This window comes from Varroa destructor, unplaced genomic scaffold (assembly GCF_002443255.2).
Source record: "Varroa destructor unplaced genomic scaffold, Vdes_3.0 BEIS01000003.1, whole genome shotgun sequence".
Lineage (NCBI taxonomy): Eukaryota > Metazoa > Arthropoda > Arachnida > Mesostigmata > Varroidae > Varroa > Varroa destructor.
In genome coordinates this window covers 42771277-42792311 of record NW_019211456.1, presented here as the reverse complement: position 1 = coordinate 42792311, position 21035 = coordinate 42771277, and the positions used below count along the sequence as shown (strand labels likewise).

The window sequence follows — 21035 nt, the reverse complement described above, 5'->3', positions numbered from 1 at the left end:
GATAAGTTTACCTTTTTGTTGAGAGCTCTTTTTCGTCGAGTAATGAGAATCATGTCATCGAAAAGAATTAGGTAACATTCTGATGGTCGACCTCCATCTGAAACAAACGAAGACATACGATTATCGGACCGTTGTTGTAGTGATCGAAACCACTGTAGATTACATCTCACTAAGGACAATGTTCAGAGGACAAATCGGTTTCTTGTGTGATCATAGGCATGGACGTCCATTTTGTCACAGTAAACACCCACTTATAAATCACGCATTCGATTTCAGTCCTAGTGTATACTTGGCCTACATAATACACTAGATTTGGACACACTGTTGATTTATTTAACGAACTAATAAAGTGCACTCGTGCTGGTTCGAATGTCAACATTGGCAAAGGATTTCTTAGAAATAGCGCGAAAAATAAAAATACCTGAAGCTATCAATAAAAAGAGGAAAAATGCTGCCTTAGAAGTCTCTTAAAGAAAAATAGAAGGTGAATCAAGCAGGACACACTTCGGCTATCTTTTTTAGTAAGGCAAGCCTTTGATATCACACGGCGGAGATGGTTCTGGGAACTTTTTCTCATAAATCTATATACCCAGACAGTGTAAAGAGACTGAATGTAATAGTGAACAACCAGACAGAGTACTGCATCTGCATTGCCTCTTTGAACAACGAATAAAGAAGATCATTGGCAAAGGTGCCCTTTGCTTCCGAATACATTTTTCGATCCACACACAAGTGCCTTTCAAAGTTTTGCGAAAATGTGCCGAATCTTTTTACAACAACTTCCAGCGTTTAGGTCCCAACCGGGTAGAAACACTTGAACCCCCAGCTTCCCGCATTTTTAGCGTATTATTTTTTTTGGCCTGATTGCCCTGCACAGTGCTTGAACTCTTTAGTTACGCGAGGCTGTCCTAAAAAATTATGCCCAGAAACAGGGATTTTTGAAGCGGCCAAAAAGCGACAGTAGTTCCGTCTAGTTACCAAGCCGAATTCGTTGATAGGTCAAGTAGACTTTTCCTGGACATTTTGAGGAGACGCTCGAAAGTGCTCTATAGATGAGATCGTTGGCTGTTATATGTCAAGCGTGTTTCCCAGCGCTCGGCAAACGACTAAGGCCATGCTCGCCCGTTCCAGTGACTCTATAACTACAATGGACATAAAGTAGAAGGACGCTGCTGGGAAACCCACATAACTGTTAGAAGCGATGTGGAGTATACTGTTAGACACTTTCTGCTTGATCCATCAAAAGCCACTTTCAGTTCAGTTTTGTTAAAATTATCCGGCGTTTAATGGAGGAGGTTATCTTAGATGGCATTTCTCGCCAGTTTGTGCGGGGAAGTTGTATGGCTTTGTCCGGAAAAGTACTTTAGAAGGAAGTAAACCTTTCGCTTGCGCTACCTATGGTGGACACAAACTGGACTGCAGCATGAGCTGAAGAAATAGCAACTTCCAGGTTTGAGGAGCAAGTAATGGAGTAATTACGTCTTCTCTTGCACTGTTGCCTTTTGTGCCCCTAAGGTCTGGCGTCAAACCTAGTCAGTCACTCAGGTTGGCATTTAGAATCACCGTGAACCAACATCTAAAATTGTTTAGAGAACAAGTTTAGAAGGCTAGGGAAATTCGTTCCATTCGCAAAATGTAAAGCGTACGCAGTATAGCTAATCGAGACGCTTATGGTATTAAGGAATAGCGCCGGACGGGTGTCCCGGGTAAGGGGTCTTACGTATTATTTAATTACTCACTAGTATTGTTTCTGAAAATATCACATGAGGATGCTTCGAGACGCTCCGGTTGTTGCAGAGCCTAGCACTTGGAGACTGAATAGAGCTCTTTCCGAGAATAGCTCCGAACGTTTCACCCCCTAATCCGAAAAAGTTCGCACCGTCTCCTCATTGAGTTGGTCACTTGAGGTTTTGAAGTAATAAATTCGACAGAGCAAACTTGGCAATACCGTTCCCGAGTTTGAAAACCACAAGTTAATCGCACATTAAGAAAGGTCCACGTAGATCTTTTCGGACTCAGCATAAACGTTGGCATGTATTTCCAAGTAGATATATGAGAGTGACACGTATAACTGTAACAGTAATATTGCCCTTCTGTTTGCTTGGAGCGAGCGAGTCGAGTCAGCGATATACAGCCGAGCACCGATAACTAAAAGGATACAAATCCTTCTTGAAGTTCTATTCAATAGTTCCAATGAGAAGAGGAACGGTGATGTATAATCAATAGAATTGAAATTGGAAAGATAATTTAAGCCAAATCAATGCGATGGGTTCTCCTGTCAGCACTAATTCAGTAATCATTTAAAACACAGGGGCTCCGCCATGCTTTTGTGCAGTCATGTTTCAAGCCACAATCAAGAAAGACAGCAGAAAAAATGTCTGTTCTAAATAGATTTTATTTTACCATTCAAAATTATTATTATTAGTGATAATAGTTGATCATAAACGCTAAGGTAAGGCAACTGCGCTGGGTTGTGTCGTCGACTGTTGGACGAGCAGCAGTTGCTATGCCCCAAGCAGGTCTTCTAGCTGGCTCATGGCATACTCATTCAAATAACGACTTTAGGTCAAATTTACTACTAACGGCGTGATATGCTGCAAAGCTGCTACATGCTTGCTTAGCAGAATGGGAGAGGCCCAGTTTTTTTTTTTCGTTGTACCAATTTATTGGTGTAACCTGGTTCAGGTTCGAAAAGTTGTGTTTATTTTTCGCTCACTTTTTCGATTACGTTTAGAACCAGGGACGATTGGCCCAAACAAAAAAAAAAAAACTAGTCTTTAGTTATACAGTCGTTTAGCTGTCCATGGTTCAATTAATTAGACAAAATTTGATCGACGAGAACCAGCTGCGTTTCTCCATTTAACTCAGTTCCATCTCCTCTCTGCCTGGCTGACTGGCTTTGAGATTGTGACCGCAGTTCACACGGCGCATGCTTTCTCCTTTGTTTCCGCCGTCGATCGTTCGTTCCGCGAACGCACAGTTCTTGCCTGCCGGTAACTGAATGGTTTGTTTGTGCTGCAATTGCCCAGCGTGTCCTGTGTGATCAACCACAGCTTCTCCCTCTTGCACTTGCTATCTCAATTGAATTACTAGGACTGCTAGCGTCAGCAGGTTCATCGACGGGGCAAACATTTTGAAAAGCTAAGAAAAAAAAAAGTCGCTATTGCAGTTGTTGCGGTCGTCGAGAACCGTTTTCGACGTCGACAGAGACCGGATGAGAAAATATGATAATGAGCAGAGCGCGATGGCAGCAGCAATGCAAAGACACCGTCCAAACCCAGCCAGAATCGCGGCCCAACTATTCTGTCACATGACGAAACTGACGACGAAGAATAATTCTACTATCGTCTTTGCCGTTGTGCGTCGTCGTTAGCGAGATATCGTCGAGCGTTTGCCGTTAACGCTGGTTTTGGTGGGTCCGCAATAACACTGTTGCGGCACGCGTATGGCGTCAATAATTCGTAAAATAACGAGAAATGTTAATGAGTTGCTTTTTTAATCCTTCTAAAGCACAAAAAACGCGAAACACAAATCGTTTACTGCAAGATCGAAAATGCAAGAGGAGGTAAAATATAGCTATATTAAAAAAAAAAACGTTTTAAAAAATTATTCGCAGCAAAGCTGCACGTCCAGAAACACTGACGTGCACCAAATGAAGTTTTTAAGGCTTTTTGCTGTTACTTGGCTCAGTTGAAACAATTCCTTGTTTACCTTGCCGAACTCAACGTGGCAGATACTCATACGACTTGAAGCTTCGACTCCGCTTCTATACCGCAAAGATTCACCAGCCAACCTTACTTCAGAGAAGACAAAAAAAGTGGATTGGAGAAGAAAAAAGGCGCGAGTGGGTTGGCGGCGACGGAAATCTCTAAAAAGAGACAACCGACACAAAGCTTTTGTTTTGTCAAAATGGTTTTCCTTGGGATTGAACCATAGGATTCTTCAGCCCTTGATCTGATCGCAGACGCATGAAGAGGCAAACTGACAGCCCGTAACCATCATCACCCATAACATAGCTAGCTACGAATAAGGACACCGGCAAAAGAGACGAAACTAAACGTCTCCCTTTTATCACGTTCTCGCCAAAATCAACAATTCAAGCCCCGGAGATATCCAGGAAATTCTCATCTCTGGGTATCACACTTAATTGTATTAGCCTTGAGCTCCTGTTCCCCCAACCCAAGCACATTTGCACGCCCAACGTTCCAGCCGTTAGTTAGTCACCATAAACTTGTGACGCTACTGCATGAAGAAACGAAAAAAATGAACCGCAAAAGCTTATTAAAAAAGTTATTAAAGCAAAAAAATTATTAATTGAATTTCACCGAGACCGGGCTAAACGTACGGAATTCTAGGGTTTTGCTAACATCGAAACTTAATTAAATCTTTGCGTTGCTGTACGAAGAGGCGTTTGCTCGTCTTTACCGCATACAGGCTACCTTTCATTCAGATCAAAGTCGGCTTAGCTTTCCTATAAAATGTCTTTTTTGCTCATTGAGTCTGTGCAATAGTGTTAGGATACATTTGGCATAGTTTACCTAATCATTTATTTCCACATAAGTACTCAAGCGCTTTAGCAGGTAGGTACAATTTAGGAATTTATTATAACCAAAGTCTTTTAGCGACTCGACTAGAAACGACTAGAAGCGACTAGAAACTGGCTATTTATTGTGTCTGTTTCTGCAGTTTTCAGTCATTGAGAAATCTGCTCAGCTTATTAATTTCAAATATCTGGTCTGTGAAGTGTGTTTTTTCTTTTATTGTACTCATCATCGATGGTTCTACCACGGGTACAGAGACGATATCAAAACACAATCGTAAAGAGCCGTTCAAGTTTATTCGATCAGATTCGTCCATCAGATTTCAGAGACGAATCATGAGGTCTTAACGAATTTGGCTTAGCTCGATTCCCCAGACGTTCGTTTGTATATTGGTAACATTACTTTGCTATACTATCTCTGAGGTCTTTGTTAGATGCATTGCTCCAGGGCTTGACTAGGTAATTAAGCAAATAGGATAAAACAATATTATAAACAATTTACAAACAAGCCAATTATAATATGTTTTGCTTGTACTCGCATACGTAGAGAAATCATCATAATTGTCACCAGCTCTTTAGCCCTTTAGCTGACTAAAGTTTTCAGTTAAACTAATGGAATTATTGAAACTGGTCGTCCTGTTCTTGTTGGCGAACTAAATTAAAGACAAAAATGTTTCAATACCCAGGCGAGTTACATCTTGTACTAATTAGAAATGACAAGTGATCTAATCCGTTCATTATTTCAGACAGAGGATTTCTCCGGTCCTGTAACTCTTTTTCCCGATGTTTGCTCGACGGTGTTTGCTCACTAATCTAGCCATCGATACGTTTAAGAGCGGTGCCCTAAAGATACAAAACACTTTACCATAGGAACAATTGCTAGAGACCAGTGGAGTCTCTCTAAAATACCGATTGTTTTGAAAACCTAAACGGATCGAGGATTTAGTTTAATCTGGTACATTGGGTCATCACTTTTAATAAAAAAAAAGCCTGCCAGCGTTAACAGCGCGTAAATTATCTATAACCAATACTTAATTAGAGCGCTTAGTTCGGCGCACTACTTACCCATAAGCGTGAGAATTCCCTCGAGAACGATCTGGCGTTTAGGGCTCACGATAAGTTTTTCGCACGGTTGACGACTTAACGCCGGCTTCAAAAACTATCCGTGGGCAACAACAACCGACGGTCAGTATAGACGGGACCCAACCAGGATACAGAACGTTTTCATGGGATCGACAACAGTAGCAGTAAGAAAATCACCATTCGAACAAACACGGATCGGGGTAACTGTTAGTATTAGCGGAATGATAAACGTTTTACCGTTACATTAATTGCTATAACCATATTAATTATATATATGTATCCTATGCGTATGCTTAGATAGGGGTATAGATCAACATCCTACGGCCTTTTATTCCCTTTGCCTCGCTAGAGCCTGTAGTAGTAATATTTTAACGTTGGCGAACGCAAGATCAGTCGGCATCATATAGTTAATCGATTGCGCCTAAGTTCATCCGACAACTATTTCAGAATGCATTAAAGTTTAAAAGTTACACTAAATATAAAAGTAAACATTAGCTATTCTGCTATAATTTGAAGAGACATCTTTTGTCAGTTTGACTTACCTCAGGCACAAAGGTCTTGGCATCGAGTTCAGTGACGGAAGGCCACACAATATTTCTTTGGATCTCTAGAAGACGCTCAAAGTTTTTTAACCATTTCATTTTATCATCAAGCTCGCCTGTAAGTTTAAGGATTAGGTTGATAGTTATTAGGCAGCGTCTGATGGACAGAAAGGATCTTTTTACGCCGCCAGCATTAATGAATATCATTTTCTACAGCCGATCAGCGGCGTGATAGTATCGTTATTTTATGCGACCGGCCCGATAATTTCCACATCGACTACACAGACCCTAACTCTGCGGAGACCTGACAATTTGTGTATTATGACAATTTCCTTGGATAAATGATAGATGGCTTATTCCAGGCGAGGCAACGTACGCAGCGAATTTTCTTCAGCTTCGAGGATCGATCCTATAGCGGCACGCTCCTGATCTTCATCTGAACGGGATTCAATTTTACGCAGTACCAGCGGCACTCGCATGATGTGTTGCACCGGAGATACGAGCAAATCCGGTAGCTGCAGCTTCTTGCACCGCACGTCCTTATAACACCACTAAAACAGTATAACACAGACCAACATAACGTTACTGATATGGCAGCGATAAATAATTACTGTCAGAGAAAGTTTCACTTTATCCTCATGCCTTCGGCAACAAGACACACGAGCCTTGGTTCTTAGCAAGTTTAACATGTTCCCTGTCTTCAAGGGACAAATTCACACGATAACAATTATTATTACGCTCGATACGCGCACGATTGTCATTTAATTGTAACTTTCTGTAGGCCTCTAAAATCGAGCTGCTCTAGATTTACTGTGTTTCATTGGAATCGTTGTTAAATTTGCCGTACGACTAATCACATAAGCAAAATCTGTCGGCATTATGGATAGATTGTTGCCCTTTTGACGTAATGAGCACTTTGAACACTTACTTACTTACCTTTTCAAATTCGACGAACTCGATCTGTCGACGCAGCGTTTCAAGGTAATTTAACGCGTTGATATAATTGAGTGTGTAACGATGGTAGGCCTGCCTCATAGCAGTTACCTTGCAACTTTTTGTGAATAGCTTAAGCAGCATATCGCCTGTTGAAACGCTGTCGGTGCTTAATAACAGGATAAACTCCTTGCAAAATCCGTATGTGACGCAACACAGTTCATCTAAATTTCCAAACAACACTTCGGGTTCCGCGAACATTGCGTAACCTTCGACCTGAATCTTCTTCAGCGGTTCCATAAATACCTGTATTAAGACACGGCGATGAAATAGGACGCAAATTTAAGGAAAAAACCATGCCCTAAGGTCCTAGAATTATATCACGTACCAACACTGCTGCTATTGCATGAAAGCAGTGGCCAACTATCACATCAGTATGTGTTGTTAATGCGGAATCGTCTACGTGTCGCTGTAAGAAGGTTAAGGGGTTCTCCCCCTCTTTTTCTCTATCAGCACATAACACTACGGCGGAGTTAAGTGCCTCGCGAGTTGCTTAAGCTAGCTGGAAAACATTGTCTCACTCAGTTCCTAGGAGTCTCAGCTTGCCCCTTAGCCCCCCATGGCCTCCTATAATAAATAATATTGGTCATACTAGATATACGATTTCCTTGCATAAGTTGTCGACAATAAAAAAACCTTTCCATACTTCGATGAATCGACGCCTATCTATCTATAATGCTCGGGCTTGTCCGACCCAAAACGACCCCTTAGCGAAAATGGACTGGGCTATTTTGTAGGCTGCTAAAATTCCCCAGTGGAAGGGTCTGCGTGGAAATTGGTGCCGATAGAACAAGGACTTTTACCCGTTAGAGGATACTATTTGTTTTTTCTTATACAGCGCAATATTAATTTTATTGGTCTTAAACAAAGGACGGCAACTTCTTTTTCATCATCCACGTTTGAAAATAACGCTGCACTACTGTTCAAGAACATTAAGGGGCGAAGAAAATATTAGGCCACAGACTATCAGGCTGCCGATACTCGACGTTACCTCTGTCATTATAAATGTGATTAACTTTTATCTCTACACAGGTAAAATAGTATATGCTTGATCGCAAAACAGGTCGGGGACAGAGCTTATGTGTGGACTCTAGTTTACTACCGAAACTCAGTGTCTGCTCGGTTGTATGGCCCAAGCCGTGTCCGTAGAGTGGTCGAATTGGGCCTTTTCTTGGGTCGGTAGAGCTTCATCCTGGTAAGGGATGCGCGTATCCATTAGAATTACTTTTACCTGGGAGGATTTTGTTTTTTCCATACACCCTATACAGCGTAAGATTAATTTGGTCAAATTGTTAGTTTTTGCGATTTGCTTCCAAAAGTTTATACCTAAAAAGTTGTTTATTTTTTCAGTCTACAAAATTATCGCAATACTGAATTTGAAAGATATTTTTTGATTAGTCATAAAATGGTGACTCTCACCTCAGTAGTTTATAGAAAATGGAATATTCAACAGCTCTATTGATTTTTTTCAAGTCTGCGAGTATGTTTATCCGGAAGCCAGTCTCTTTTATCTCTAGGAGACGAAGAAAGGAGATGTGCTGCTAAATTAATTAGTCCCCAAAATAGTAAAATCCGAACCATCTCTGCATGTATAATTTATATTTTTCTGGCGGGTAAATATTTTTCCCGAGCAGTGGAATTCATTTAGAAAAATAAACTAAATAAACGCCAACTAAATGTTAAAAAGAAAACTAAATAGATCAAATTATTATACTGTTCTTATTAGAAAGCGGGGATAGCTGTAGGACGGGTGCACTGAGCCTAGGTTAGGTAAACTAGCGCCGCGTGCACGGCTAGAGATTAGTTTTACATACAACAAATTGAGTACAATTTTTGGGTTTCTATATTGAGAACTTTTAAACCGAGTTAAGTTATACGTACGCAAGAATAAATGTAGTAGATTGATTGAAGAGGTTACTGCGATATTCGACTAAGAAAGCGGAATTATTCCAGCGAAGTAACTGATTATGGTTCGAACAAAGTAATAGAAATACCTCTACCAAACGAAATTATTTGAAACCGACTTGACCAAAGAAATATAATAAGATAATTAATATAACAGTATAAATAAATGTAAACTACAAATATTTATACATTATCTAATATTACGTTTACATTACAAATATCTACTAAACAAATATTATTTATAGAGTTCTATACAGGAAGAGTCGCTTCAGATACGAGTCAAAAGCTCTCGAAGGACCGTCTCCGATCATAATATATGTTTTAATACGTAAATCTCAGCTTTTAAGTTAAAAATAAAACCGAAAACTTACCGTGATGCTCTATACTGTAAATGTGTTTTTTTTTTTCTATCAATCAATAGATCTCGACGAGCTAAGCAAAGATGTATGATTAATTACATCGGTTTACGTATGTAATATTGGGGTGGGATGAAACCTCGCTTTGCTCATGAAGACTTACCGCAGTTTTGAATAGTCTTTTAAGTGTATTTCTAGAAAATCCTGAAGGATGAAGCAATTGAAATAAAGCTGATTTTGATAAAACCTTTTCCTAATCAATACTCGGTGAAGAAGATCGAATTGACAAAACAATAAAATTTCTTGGAGCCAACCAGCTTGCGAAGAACCAAGTAAAAATTTAACACATTTTCGTTCCCAAAATGGGCATTTCACAATGAAAAGAGCAAAAAAATATATTATTGTACGCTGAAATGGAACGAAAATTTATTCAGAGAGATTTTCAACGGTTTTTGACTGAATCTTTCATAAATGTTAATTCTAAGATTGAGATGGCTTATATGGCTAACATTTTAATTAAAGAAATCTTTTTGGAACATATTCCAGGAAATATTTTCTAGGAGAAATATAAAAGGCATCTGTTCTACACATACGGCAGCGCATTACTGGTGCTAGTCCTTTAAGCCAATCGATAGATCTAGACCGATCAAAGATGTTCTTGCAACTGACTTTTCAACACGAAAATGTTGTTTAAAGGGTAAACATTTAGATAATTTTCTATGCAGGATTGTTGTCCAAGACATAGTGACGAAATAAGCAAAATAATAATAATCACCAACTACTTCTGGAGAAACTTGACGTCTAAAACGTATCGGTGAACTATCCAGCAATATGTCAAGCAAGGGTACAATATGGTAATTACGCTATAGTTTATGCATTGTATTAAATGTAACGTAAATCAGGTCGTTCATTTTTGAGCAGACCTATGAGCTAACTGCGAAAGGATAACGGCTTAGGTGCGATAAGGCACTTACACAAGAATAGCAGCTACTGGTTTCGATGTAACATCAATAAATGAAATCAGGTAAATTAACAGCGGAAGAGGCGTGGGGTTAAGCTGGCAGGCCCATGAAATCACTGTACACGTTTCGCCTCAAGAACCCTTTTTTTATTACCCTTTAGGTTCTACTTATCAAAAGTCGACGATCTCTCTGAGAAAACAAGGGTGTCATATGATAGAAAGGTACAATTTTAAAAAATAATGATTTGAGTGAAACCTGCTCACATTTTTAAGAACCATTAGATGGTCATAAAGGAACATGCATTCAGATTGAAACAGATCCCACATAGCTTCCTTCTTGCGGGCTCCCTCCATGCTGAAGATGCTCGTAGCTTTCGCCGGATTTTGAGAAGGGCTTGGGATCTGCTTGGATGAGGTATTACTATTTACACTGGTACTTGTGCATCTGCTAACACTCGATGGCGATCCTTGTTGTTGTGGTTGTTGGTGCCGTGTGTTATAGCTGAAGGTGCCGGTTGGCTCGGGAGAACCAGGCGACCCACATTCGCCAGCTGTGTGGCCCTCGGTGCTACCCGATGTCTGAAGTGCCACGAAATCGCTCCACTGAAGGCCCTACAGGTGCCCGACGAAAAAGACGAAAATAGTTTGCGGTAGGTCTATAACGATTTCCGATTACATCTAAGTGTTCTAGCAATTCTATGTGTGTACGTAATTTAATGTAACTGTTGAAAACGTGAATGTCTGGGGTTACCGAGAAGTTCTGTTAGATGCTCGATCATTTTATCAGTTCATCTGTCACGCGCATTATAACCATCGTTCTGGCGCTCTTACATATATAGACCAGCTAGACTGTTATCCGTTAGTTTTTAATTCCGCATCGCTTTGGACCAACTCATATCTTCTTCTGATACTGCTACGGATTGACTGAAGGGAGCGGCAAGTGAAACCGGATCAACGGTCTAAAGTCATTGTAATCAGGTTCCACACCGCGATGGACGAGCTACATTTCTGGAGAAGAGGACCTGAGCCCCCTCCGTCTTAGTAGAGATAGACTTGTCTCTATGAAATAGCATGCAATGGGTAATCCATTGCTCTCTCAGTAATTATTAAATTAAGACTCAGCAGCAATTTTCTATGGGTAATTACAATTGCAGTTTGGCATTTGATAGTATATGCGTAATAGATTAGGTCCAACAACAAATCCTTGAGATAAGCCCACTGTTGCCTTTCAAAATACCCGTGTCGGATAGGTAGAATACATAAACGTTTTGCTAATATGAATTTTTGCATGACATTTGCCTACATTGCATCCAAGCCATATGTTGTACATATTAATATTAAATTTCGTCATTAATAAGATTGACCTCATATAGAGAGGCTTCAACGAAAGTTTGAAAGCGCTTATTTAACAGAAAAATCCTTCATTGGTTGAGTTTACTCATTTCCAACCCTATAAGAGCACATTATAGTTTAAAATGACTTATACAGATAACATATTTGTTTTTAGTATGGCAAATATTGCGCTTCCTTTCAAGGGTCGTTTCGGAGGCCGAGTTGCGACCTATTCGAGTCATACACACACACACACTACCACACACAGAATTGTTATTTGAAGTACGCTAAACAATCTTGTATTTTCTTGGCAAATTTTTAGCTAGCGTTTATAGCACTTACTGACATATCAATATTTGCTTTCAACCCTCACATTAATGAGCTCTACATAATAACTAAATGTTTCTAACCTATATCAGCTGCTTTAAAGGCAACCCAACCTCTTATTATTAGGATGATCTCATCAGTAGAAATGTACCGTCTGGCTACTTCTACACTCGGTTATGCGAAAATTTTATTAGGCTCATGATCTTATTAAACGCGTAACAGAGCGTAGAAAGGTGAACGCGTTAACAGAGCTTGTAAATACCTCTCTGGAATCACGTTTCCTTTCGAAGAAACATGGGAAAAGCTACTGGACAATGGCAACCACACAATCGCTTCCCTTATATCAATCAAGGACAACAAAGGCCGCAGACCAGACAAGCAACCCTTGAATTGTTTATAGGAATCCTGTGCCCCGTTGCCTTCAGAGTTTTTCGTCTTGTTTATCTTGATCTTATCGTGTACTTTTATTGCCTGTCTGCGTCTATGAGTAGCAGCGACGCAAACGCATGCGCAGCAGCCTTCAAATATTAGCAGAGCAACAGCAGATCCAGCAGCGGCAACGACAAACAAACGAAACAGGGTCTTCGAGACAAACAGTCTCCGACCGTAGAATCACGAGCGTAGGGCCAACCATGTAGCGGAAACTTAACGACCTTGCTTATGTAGAAACTTTCGAACTAGTTCGCCTAGCCAACATTCTGACAGTAACTCTTTCCTTTGGTTCGTGCAACGAAACATAGTCGGTTCCTTAAGGCACAGTTGCTACTGTCGTTTTCGCTGGCTGATAAAGGGCAATAGCAACAGAAGACAGTAACCTCAACAGAACTTTGAGATGACCTCACCCCTTCGACACAAGGAAGTGACGGTAAGCACTGAAGTTGATAAAAATAATATTACATTGTTCACTGGTCAGTGACGGTTTATTATAGCCCTAACGAAAATGAACATCGGCCTGCTCACCACAACGCTTTTACTACAAGACAAGTAGCCAAACACACCCACCTAGTGAAGATGTGGGAGTATGCCGATTTCAAACAGCTGTACCTTCCAACTGCAATGGAAACAGTGCGGCTTACTAGTAAGAGATATGAAAAAGCCTTAAAAGCTCTCGAAGCACAGGAATTGGTAGATCCAAAATAAGCATAAGCTAGTGATTACTTTCTTCAAAACTATCACCTTTGGCGGAACATTTCTCCCGATCCATGTAGTGACTTATGCAGCATTAAAGATACATAGTTTCACCCCATTTTGTTCTTCTTCTATCTACATGGGGGAACCGATAGTTGCCTCAATTTTGCTAAGGCAGTGCCGACAAAGAAAGGATATCATCCGCACTGTTTTAAGTAAGCTTAATTGGCCGGAAACAAGTTGAACAACGAAGTTCAAGTTGTAGTTAGTAAAGGCTAGTTATTATTGTCTCTGCAGATACTTTCCAACCAGTTCTTTCTTCTTCTCTCTTTTTTAACCTACGCAAACCTCTCCGAACTGCGACAACTGCTGTTTGAAGAGCTAGGGCTGCCAAGACGTGCGCCACTCAACTAGAAACCCTAATACTGATTTAAAGGATCTCGAAAAAGACGACTATTTTGAAAAATCTCAAAGTACCGTTTCGAGAAAGGTACTGGTTTCCCTTAGTGAGACAAAAAGTCTCGTTGACGTACTTTTTAGTTACTTGGTTTTCGCCATTTCAGTCGCGTCTCTGTCCTAATTCTGAGTAGTGATATAGGTTTGCTTCATGCAAAGCAAGGCTAATTCGACCTGTTCTATCCGCTTATGCTCACAGATACCCCTTCACTCTTATTTCCTGTCCTGTTTACATGAATGATGACATGCACATCAGCGTTAGGCCGTACGTAACGCCGTGATATTTGGCTGAGCAGCCGACCTGTCTATTGCATAACGTTCAGGTTCTGTTTATTAACATTATCTGCATTATCTTATTAATTGCTCTGTACATAAAAGAAAAGAATGATGGCGGTCATTCTCATTACCGGACATTATCTGCACTCAGTGAAGGTTACTATTACTGTGGGATAAAAATAGGTTCTATGGAAGTGTTGTGTTTAGATTTAATGAGCGAGCGTCTTCAACTCCGTGACCTGTGTTATTAAGCATTTCAAGTTAAATTGTGAAATAAAAAGTGTTTTTTAATTATTTACCTTACAGTGTTACAACTAAGGGGTCCTTGTATCAATATAATTGATATAAAAATACAAAATCTGATCAGAGATCATTAGGTATTTCTCTGGTCATCAGTGTGCTGATGAGATAAGCCTGCCGCTACTTTTCGTGTGAATAGTTTATGTTAATAACGCTTTGATCGCTGTGAAAAACTTGCCGTTGTTATATACAGCATTTTCATCCTATTTCTTCTATTGGTCCGGCTTTTGTTGGCGCCGGAAACCAAACCGCACATTAGCAGTCCGTTTATCAAAATTGTACGAAGCGTACCGAGACTAAGTCTTTGAATATTTCTATCGGCGGCAAGAACCAAAAGTTCAGATCAGACGTTTCGCCTTGGCCGCCCTTTAAGTAAGACGGTGCCGTTACTTACCCAACTACAATGGGCCTGGTTCTCGCAACTGCGGCATTGAAGCCAGAACTATCGGCGACGGACGCGGCCGGCACCGCCCTAAGAGAGATAGGCGAGTCTTCTAGGCCTGTATTTCTCCTTTTTTTTCTCACTTTCCCAGTCAAACAGCGAAAATCAATGGCGGAGCGGAACAGGAGTGGAAACAGCAGCAGCGTATATTTCTGCTTGTTCCTACCACGCGAACTCCATTTTGCTCGACGATGAGCTCTCTTAGTGGTACGGCTGCGGTCCGTTCAAGCCCGGTACAATGCTCATTGACCTTCCCATGCCCGTTGTGCCTCCTGACCTTGAGTACCGACGAATTCTTATCGAAGAGAACTCCCTTGACCTCGGGTGGCCCTTCCCGTTTTGGTTGTCGTTGTGGTCATCTTTCGTTTACTCTGTTCATCTTATCGTTCTCCTGAACTGACGTCGTCATCACCAACAAACAAGAGTCTTTCTGCTCTGACCGCAAGTAGGAAATCGGGATACAGCGAGCTGCGGAGATTGGGATAGATTGCGGAGAACGGGGTAGAAGATGTGGAGCACCACAGCTTCTTGGTTACCTTTCGCTCAATCCGAGTCTCAGGCCAATCTGATACCCAGGCTAACCCCGGGATTCGGTGTTAGTGCATGAATCAGAGGCAGAGAGAGACACCTATTTCTTGCTGAGCCGCTCAGTGAAACTCTCCGTTCTCTATTCTTCTAGGGGAAAAGGGAGCGACGTGAAAAAAACCCTAAGAGAACTGCCGATAAATCAGGCTAATGCCAGTGCCGTAACTTTTCAAAGAAGAGATAACATTACGTAGCATTCATTTAGTAGTTTTCTCATCGACCTTCAGTTCCTGCTGCCTTTGCGATCCCGCAAACCGTGGGGAGCGTATATAAATCGGCCTTTGAACTGACTCTAACCATAGCGAAAAGCCTCGGAAAAGGTTCATCTGCACAAGAGACCGTAAAAGCCAGAAAAGCGGAAATGGTCCGAAACGTGCCATCGAGGAAGGGGGAATTCTAGGCGTTGAATTGTACCTCTGAGTGTATCTTTTTAGAAGAGAAAGGCACTTTGTCGATTTATCGCGCAACAATAGACGGCAGGAGAAGCCGGGCGCGCTTTTGATCACGCTTCGGAGAGCTAGCTTGGTATGAACCCACAATTTACTTAACCCATTCCGTTGTTGTAGACAAAAAAAGACGCTTTCGGTAACTATCTGAATTTCGTTCTTACCCCAGGCCTCGAGAGGTAAGTATCTATTTGATATTAAAAAAGGACTGACTTCGCAGCAGAACGTCGGTGGGCGTAGCGGACATTATTACTCTCATCAACAGTTTTCCCGCAGTTGCCACCTCAATTTAACGGCATCCTCTTTATTCGGTGATTAGAGACGGTTCATGGTTGAACTTTCACACTCACATATATTAGCTGAAGTCACAGTCGTTTTGTTTGGCCCAAATCTAGATGCGTATAGCGCACTGTTTGGTAAAAAATGTAACATTGCCTGCTGTGGCAGTTATATAGGTTTCATCAACTGTTTTCGTATCTAGATCGCAGCCATCCTCTCCACAAAATATTTTGTTCTTTTTATCTAAAAATTGGATTATGCAGATAGACGAATCTCGTTAATCGGACTGGTTTTGTCCTCATTCTAATCCTAGCTCAAACTCATTGTGATTTATTGATTCTAAGATAGCTTATTGACCTTTAAAATCTAATTCCTGTTGATTGCATCAGGTTCATTTTATTTTAGTATGCTTGTTCGGCTTGTAAGTGTAATCCTATAAGGCGGAACATTCAGAACAGCGAAAAATTTCTATCAGAAGAGAACGGATTCAGTTTCAGACTGAATACTAAAGGTCTCGAATATGCAAAACCAGTGGCAATAGCTAAAGCGAATACAGGTTCAGAAGTACAACCCGCGAAGCAACAAAAGCGATCCGTTTAAACCATATTGGTCCCCGTGATAGCCAGATGGCTAGCGTATTTGCCTGCTAATCTTACGAACAGGTCGTGGCCTAGATTCGCGCTCGAATATAGAAACGTCCGTTCATCCCGCGCTAGGAACCAGCCGTCTGACAGAATGCCTAACGACGACATCAGACGTAAAGCTCGAAGTAAGGAAGCTAAGCTTTGTTAAGTTTCTCGTAAGTTAAAATAAATATATTACGCGTCCCGATTCTGACAGAAAAAATATTTGACGGAAGCATTTATTTGAAACGTTTTAGTCCTCGTGATACATTTGGTATCAATGTTATGAATTTTACGGCATGAAAAGGTACCTAGTTTGAATCTTTCGCAAAAGCATGAAAATATACAAGTACTAAGGGTTTTGCAGTATGCTAATTTCACGAAAACAAAAATTATGGATCCCACGTCGACAACATATACTTCCAGCATCCACGACCGCCTTCGCGCATTGATCTTGGACCTTATTATCGTGTAATGGGATCTTCACTATTAAAGCAAACAAAATCATCCAAAGAGAGTAATTGTTTTTATCGATAAAATTTTTCCTATCGGTAGGTGCATTTTCAACAGATGCGGCAGCTGTATGTTCGGGGTCAGTGCGTACCTATCAAAACTTCAATAAGTTATTATGCCCTCTTAAGCTTCCTTCAAATAGAAACTAATGTCTTAAATCTTGAGCCACCTATTGCTTGAGGTACTTTTGACAATTCATGGCGACTCTGATAGCGGCAGTTCTATTTCTTATATTCCTGAAAGCAAATTAGCCACTTCCAATATGTCGATTAGTTGGTTCCTCTGCTCAGCCCTCTATATTTAAGTTCTGGCGTCCGTAATACCTAGGTAAGGTTGATTTGGTGGCAGTTGGGGGTACAGCATAAATATCTATACGGCCACGTGTATACACGTGCTGTACTCTAAAAAATATTCCAATCCACCTTTTAAACAACACATAATTATATCGATTCTAATGCCGTTAAAGTATAGGTCCCTAGATTTTGGTTCTGGGTGAAATGCATAACAACACTGCCTAGACGCCTTGTCCATTCCAGGATTAAATTCGCAAAAAACCAACTGACTACGCCATCTTGACCAGAAGAGACATCTCCACAGTGTTGCAGCCCCCTATTTCAACAGCCGTGTTGGGCCCGGATATAGCGCGGGTCATCGGGGTGAAATCAACCAGGTTTGGGCGATTTATGTTTGCTGCTTTTTTTTTTAGAAGTAATGTACATCTGATAGACCTAGCTATGTTAGACAGATGCTGTCAGTTTATCTAGCCAGTCGTTAGAAGACAGAATAGTCTATAACAAGATAACAACAGCAACGAGATAGCATCAATGCACTACATCAAATTCAGCTTGAGCATCAATAGTTCCTGCAGTTCTGTGTACTGCTGCTGTGGCGCCACCTGTAACAGGGTAGTGGATACTTCTTTGTCGTTCACACAAACTTCAGCCTCACATTCATGGCACTGCCTGGTCCGCCGCTGCGTCTTTCTTGCGACTAAATGTTGGCTTATCCAGTGGATAGAAGGGCCAGCCTAACCAAGCTCTGTTGTTTAGCTCCATATAGCGTCGCAACGTAGCGTAAGACGTTCGCTACTGACGCCCGAAGCATAATAGTGCTAATGGCAATGGCGGCGACATTAGCAGTATACTAATGCTTTTTTTTCTAGTAAGTATTTGCAATTTCGTCCTAATGTAAATCCTACATTTTCCTTCGACCTTGCTCGCTTACATTCCACCTGCCAGCCGCCTTTGGAACGAGGCGCCGCTAAACAAAAGTAAAGCATGCGCGTCAACACCCCTCGTCCCCGCTGCAACGACCTTACTGACGAAAACGGATGCTCACCTTTTTCACTATTCGAGCATACCACGCATGTGTGCGTATGAGAAAGCGGAAAGGAAGAATATGACCCGAAGGGTAAATTCACGCTAGACACTATCTGGCACATATTTCACTCCCCCCGGAAACGAACGTACAGCTGGCTATCTATATAATGAACGTCTCCTTAAAATAACTTCAACTGACGTTCCCTAGAATATCGCAAGCTGTTGTAGTAATGAGGTACTTTATAAACTCTTTTTCCGCATGTTCTGTCATCAATAGTTCTTAACTATCTGCTATGAAAAATCGAAAATAAAAAATATTTTATCCATTATTGTACTGAAGGCCCAACTCGAATTGTGCAAGGCACGGTTCGTACTAGAGATAAACATGCTTGTTCGAAACTTACTTATCGTTTTAATGGTCCTAACAATAGCATGCGCACGGATAATTTCTTTATTTATTACTTACACACTTCCGAACGCAATACATAATCAAATGTCAATGTTTAGAATCACTATTAGTGGTTGAACTGTCAGTTCAGCCGAAATCAATTTTGCCGATGGCTTAGCCAAAACAAACAAACCACAATCTGATGATAACTGTAACCATAGTAATAATATTATAAGAAATCAGTTAAATAAAGCAGGGTAAATGGTGACATCAGTTAAGGCTCGCGGTGGTCTTAATGAAGGCAATTGCCCGAAAGCATAGGTACAACCAAAGGAGTGCCATTGCTAGAACTTACCCACGACTTAGGACCATACTCTGATGCTCACGACTAATAGAATTTGTTGAAGGTAGTTTACAAAAAAAACTTACCATTGTTCATTGATTGCAATCGTGAACAACAATTCTATACAAGTTACGACTTGGCACTTTTTAATTTTTTTTATAACAAATAGTTCCCATTTAAACTATTGATTGTTCTATTAATCTAAGAGTTCCCAAGTGCTTTATTTTGACTATAACCGCTTAAGGCGATAAGCAGGATTCGACGCTGTCCTGTTGGCCCGCTAATAGCGAATATTTTTATTTAAGGTTACTTAACATTATCATAGCTTTCGCTTTCGGTCCTCACTTTCACATGGATCAACTTGTACAAAAGCTTTCTCTGTATGATAAAGTACTGGAAACGACGTAGTGCTCTACTTTGTCATACATGACTAAACGTTGCAGCCTTTCAGAACTTTTAGTATTGAAGTTTCGTTTTCCTCTCCCTTTCCTTTAAGCACTCCTCGTTCGAACACTCACTCTTACACAGTCGGAAAGCGTTCAGCAAGAATAAGTCTTTTCCGCCGGCTAGATTTGCCCCCGGTAGAATCAATAAGGCTACCTCCCTCTAACGTGCTGCGACAAATCTGCGCCGATTCTATTTGCAGGGAAAAAGATAGTGGTTAGTGAGTTCGCAGGTTTGAGCTAAACCATGTTTGTCATTAAAAGTCTTTTCGTCGACGTAAGCCCAAAGAAACTAAAAAAAAAAAAGGATTACTCCTTAGACTCTATAAGCACGGCTTAGTGGAGCCTACTGGGTTGCAATGGCCTTCTCTGCTTTCCCGATCGCTGTTCGACCAGCCTATAGTTGTTATGTCATTGTGGTACCGAGTCGGTTTTTGGAAATGAACACTGGTTCATACTAGCCTGGTGTAGCGCTTACCCTCCGCTGAAGTCTTAGCGTACCACAATTGGCTTTCGCTACAAACCGAACAAGGTAGACCTGCCAAAAGTTCGTGTAAGTCAGCTTCAAACGATGGTACGCCATTTTTTGCCTTTGTCAACGTAGAGCCCGCAAGGATATCGTTTACGAAACAATCGTCCTTATGCAAAACGTTTATTATCCGAGGTATTCCCATGTTTATCTATACACCGATATAAAAGAGAGAAATTAACAGTTGTTTTTATTATCGTTCTCGTTTACTTAGGTCCGTGGCACAAACCTTCGCCAAGGCGCATACGAACTGCTCCGTCACAGACAAGAAAGTATGTTATTATAGATATTACCCTATCGTATACTGAATTATAAGCTATATTTGGTTTTAAGACTGATTCGAAGAAATTATCTGTAGTTAAAAAGCCAACAGCTATCAAGAGAACAGGTCTTGAAGGGATAGCATTTTCTATTGCTACAACATATTGGAGAAATATGTTGTTAAGAGGCCCTGCGAAGATTCAGGTACCAGCGCAGGTATCTCCCGAAATATCGAGAAGACGCTCAAGGTTGTGCGCAAACTACCCGCAAAATGGCCCCGTGTCATAACGTTTTACTTGGATGAACTAAAGCCCAGTTGATTCGATACAAATAGAAGCACGAGCCAAGATAAACACAGATTTGTTTTAAAATACGCTGACGTCATTTCTAGGAAAGATATGCTCATACATAGCAGATCGTTGAAAATAGATCAATGATCAGATAGTCAAACAGTTGTGGCTTTGTGCCCGCCGTAACTTTCTTGCGGCGGAAACTCTCACGCTTAGTTAATGCCGCGTTACTGTCGAACCATAATCTTGTTTGGATACAGCAACCCGGGTCGAAACGAGCAGTAAATGGGCCACTCCCGTTACGTCTCATGACAAATGTTGCTTATCCATCCTATGACAAAATCTTATTTATCTGCCACTTTCTACATAACATGT

At 40.9% G+C, this 21035-nt stretch overlaps 1 protein-coding gene across 5 annotated transcripts in view; it reads right to left on the bottom strand.

The window, feature by feature from the left end:
- LOC111248223 (uncharacterized) overlaps positions 1–21035 on the bottom strand; it is a 164477-nt gene that overhangs the window by 15013 nt on the left and 128429 nt on the right. For 4 of the 5 annotated variants that reach the window (XM_086982297.1, XM_086982296.1, XM_022800162.2 and 1 more), the window contains exons 12-17: positions 10645–10992; positions 7102–7404; positions 6542–6716; positions 6166–6281; positions 5606–5699; positions 12–97 (exon numbers count right to left, since the gene is read on the bottom strand). In XM_086982297.1, coding sequence (XP_086838423.1) covers positions 12–97; positions 5606–5699; positions 6166–6281; positions 6542–6716; positions 7102–7404; positions 10645–10992 — 1122 coding nt within the window. The remainder of the gene's footprint in view (positions 1–11; positions 98–5605; positions 5700–6165; positions 6282–6541; positions 6717–7101; positions 7405–10644; positions 10993–21035) is intronic. The other variant, XM_086982299.1, reaches the window with a different exon arrangement.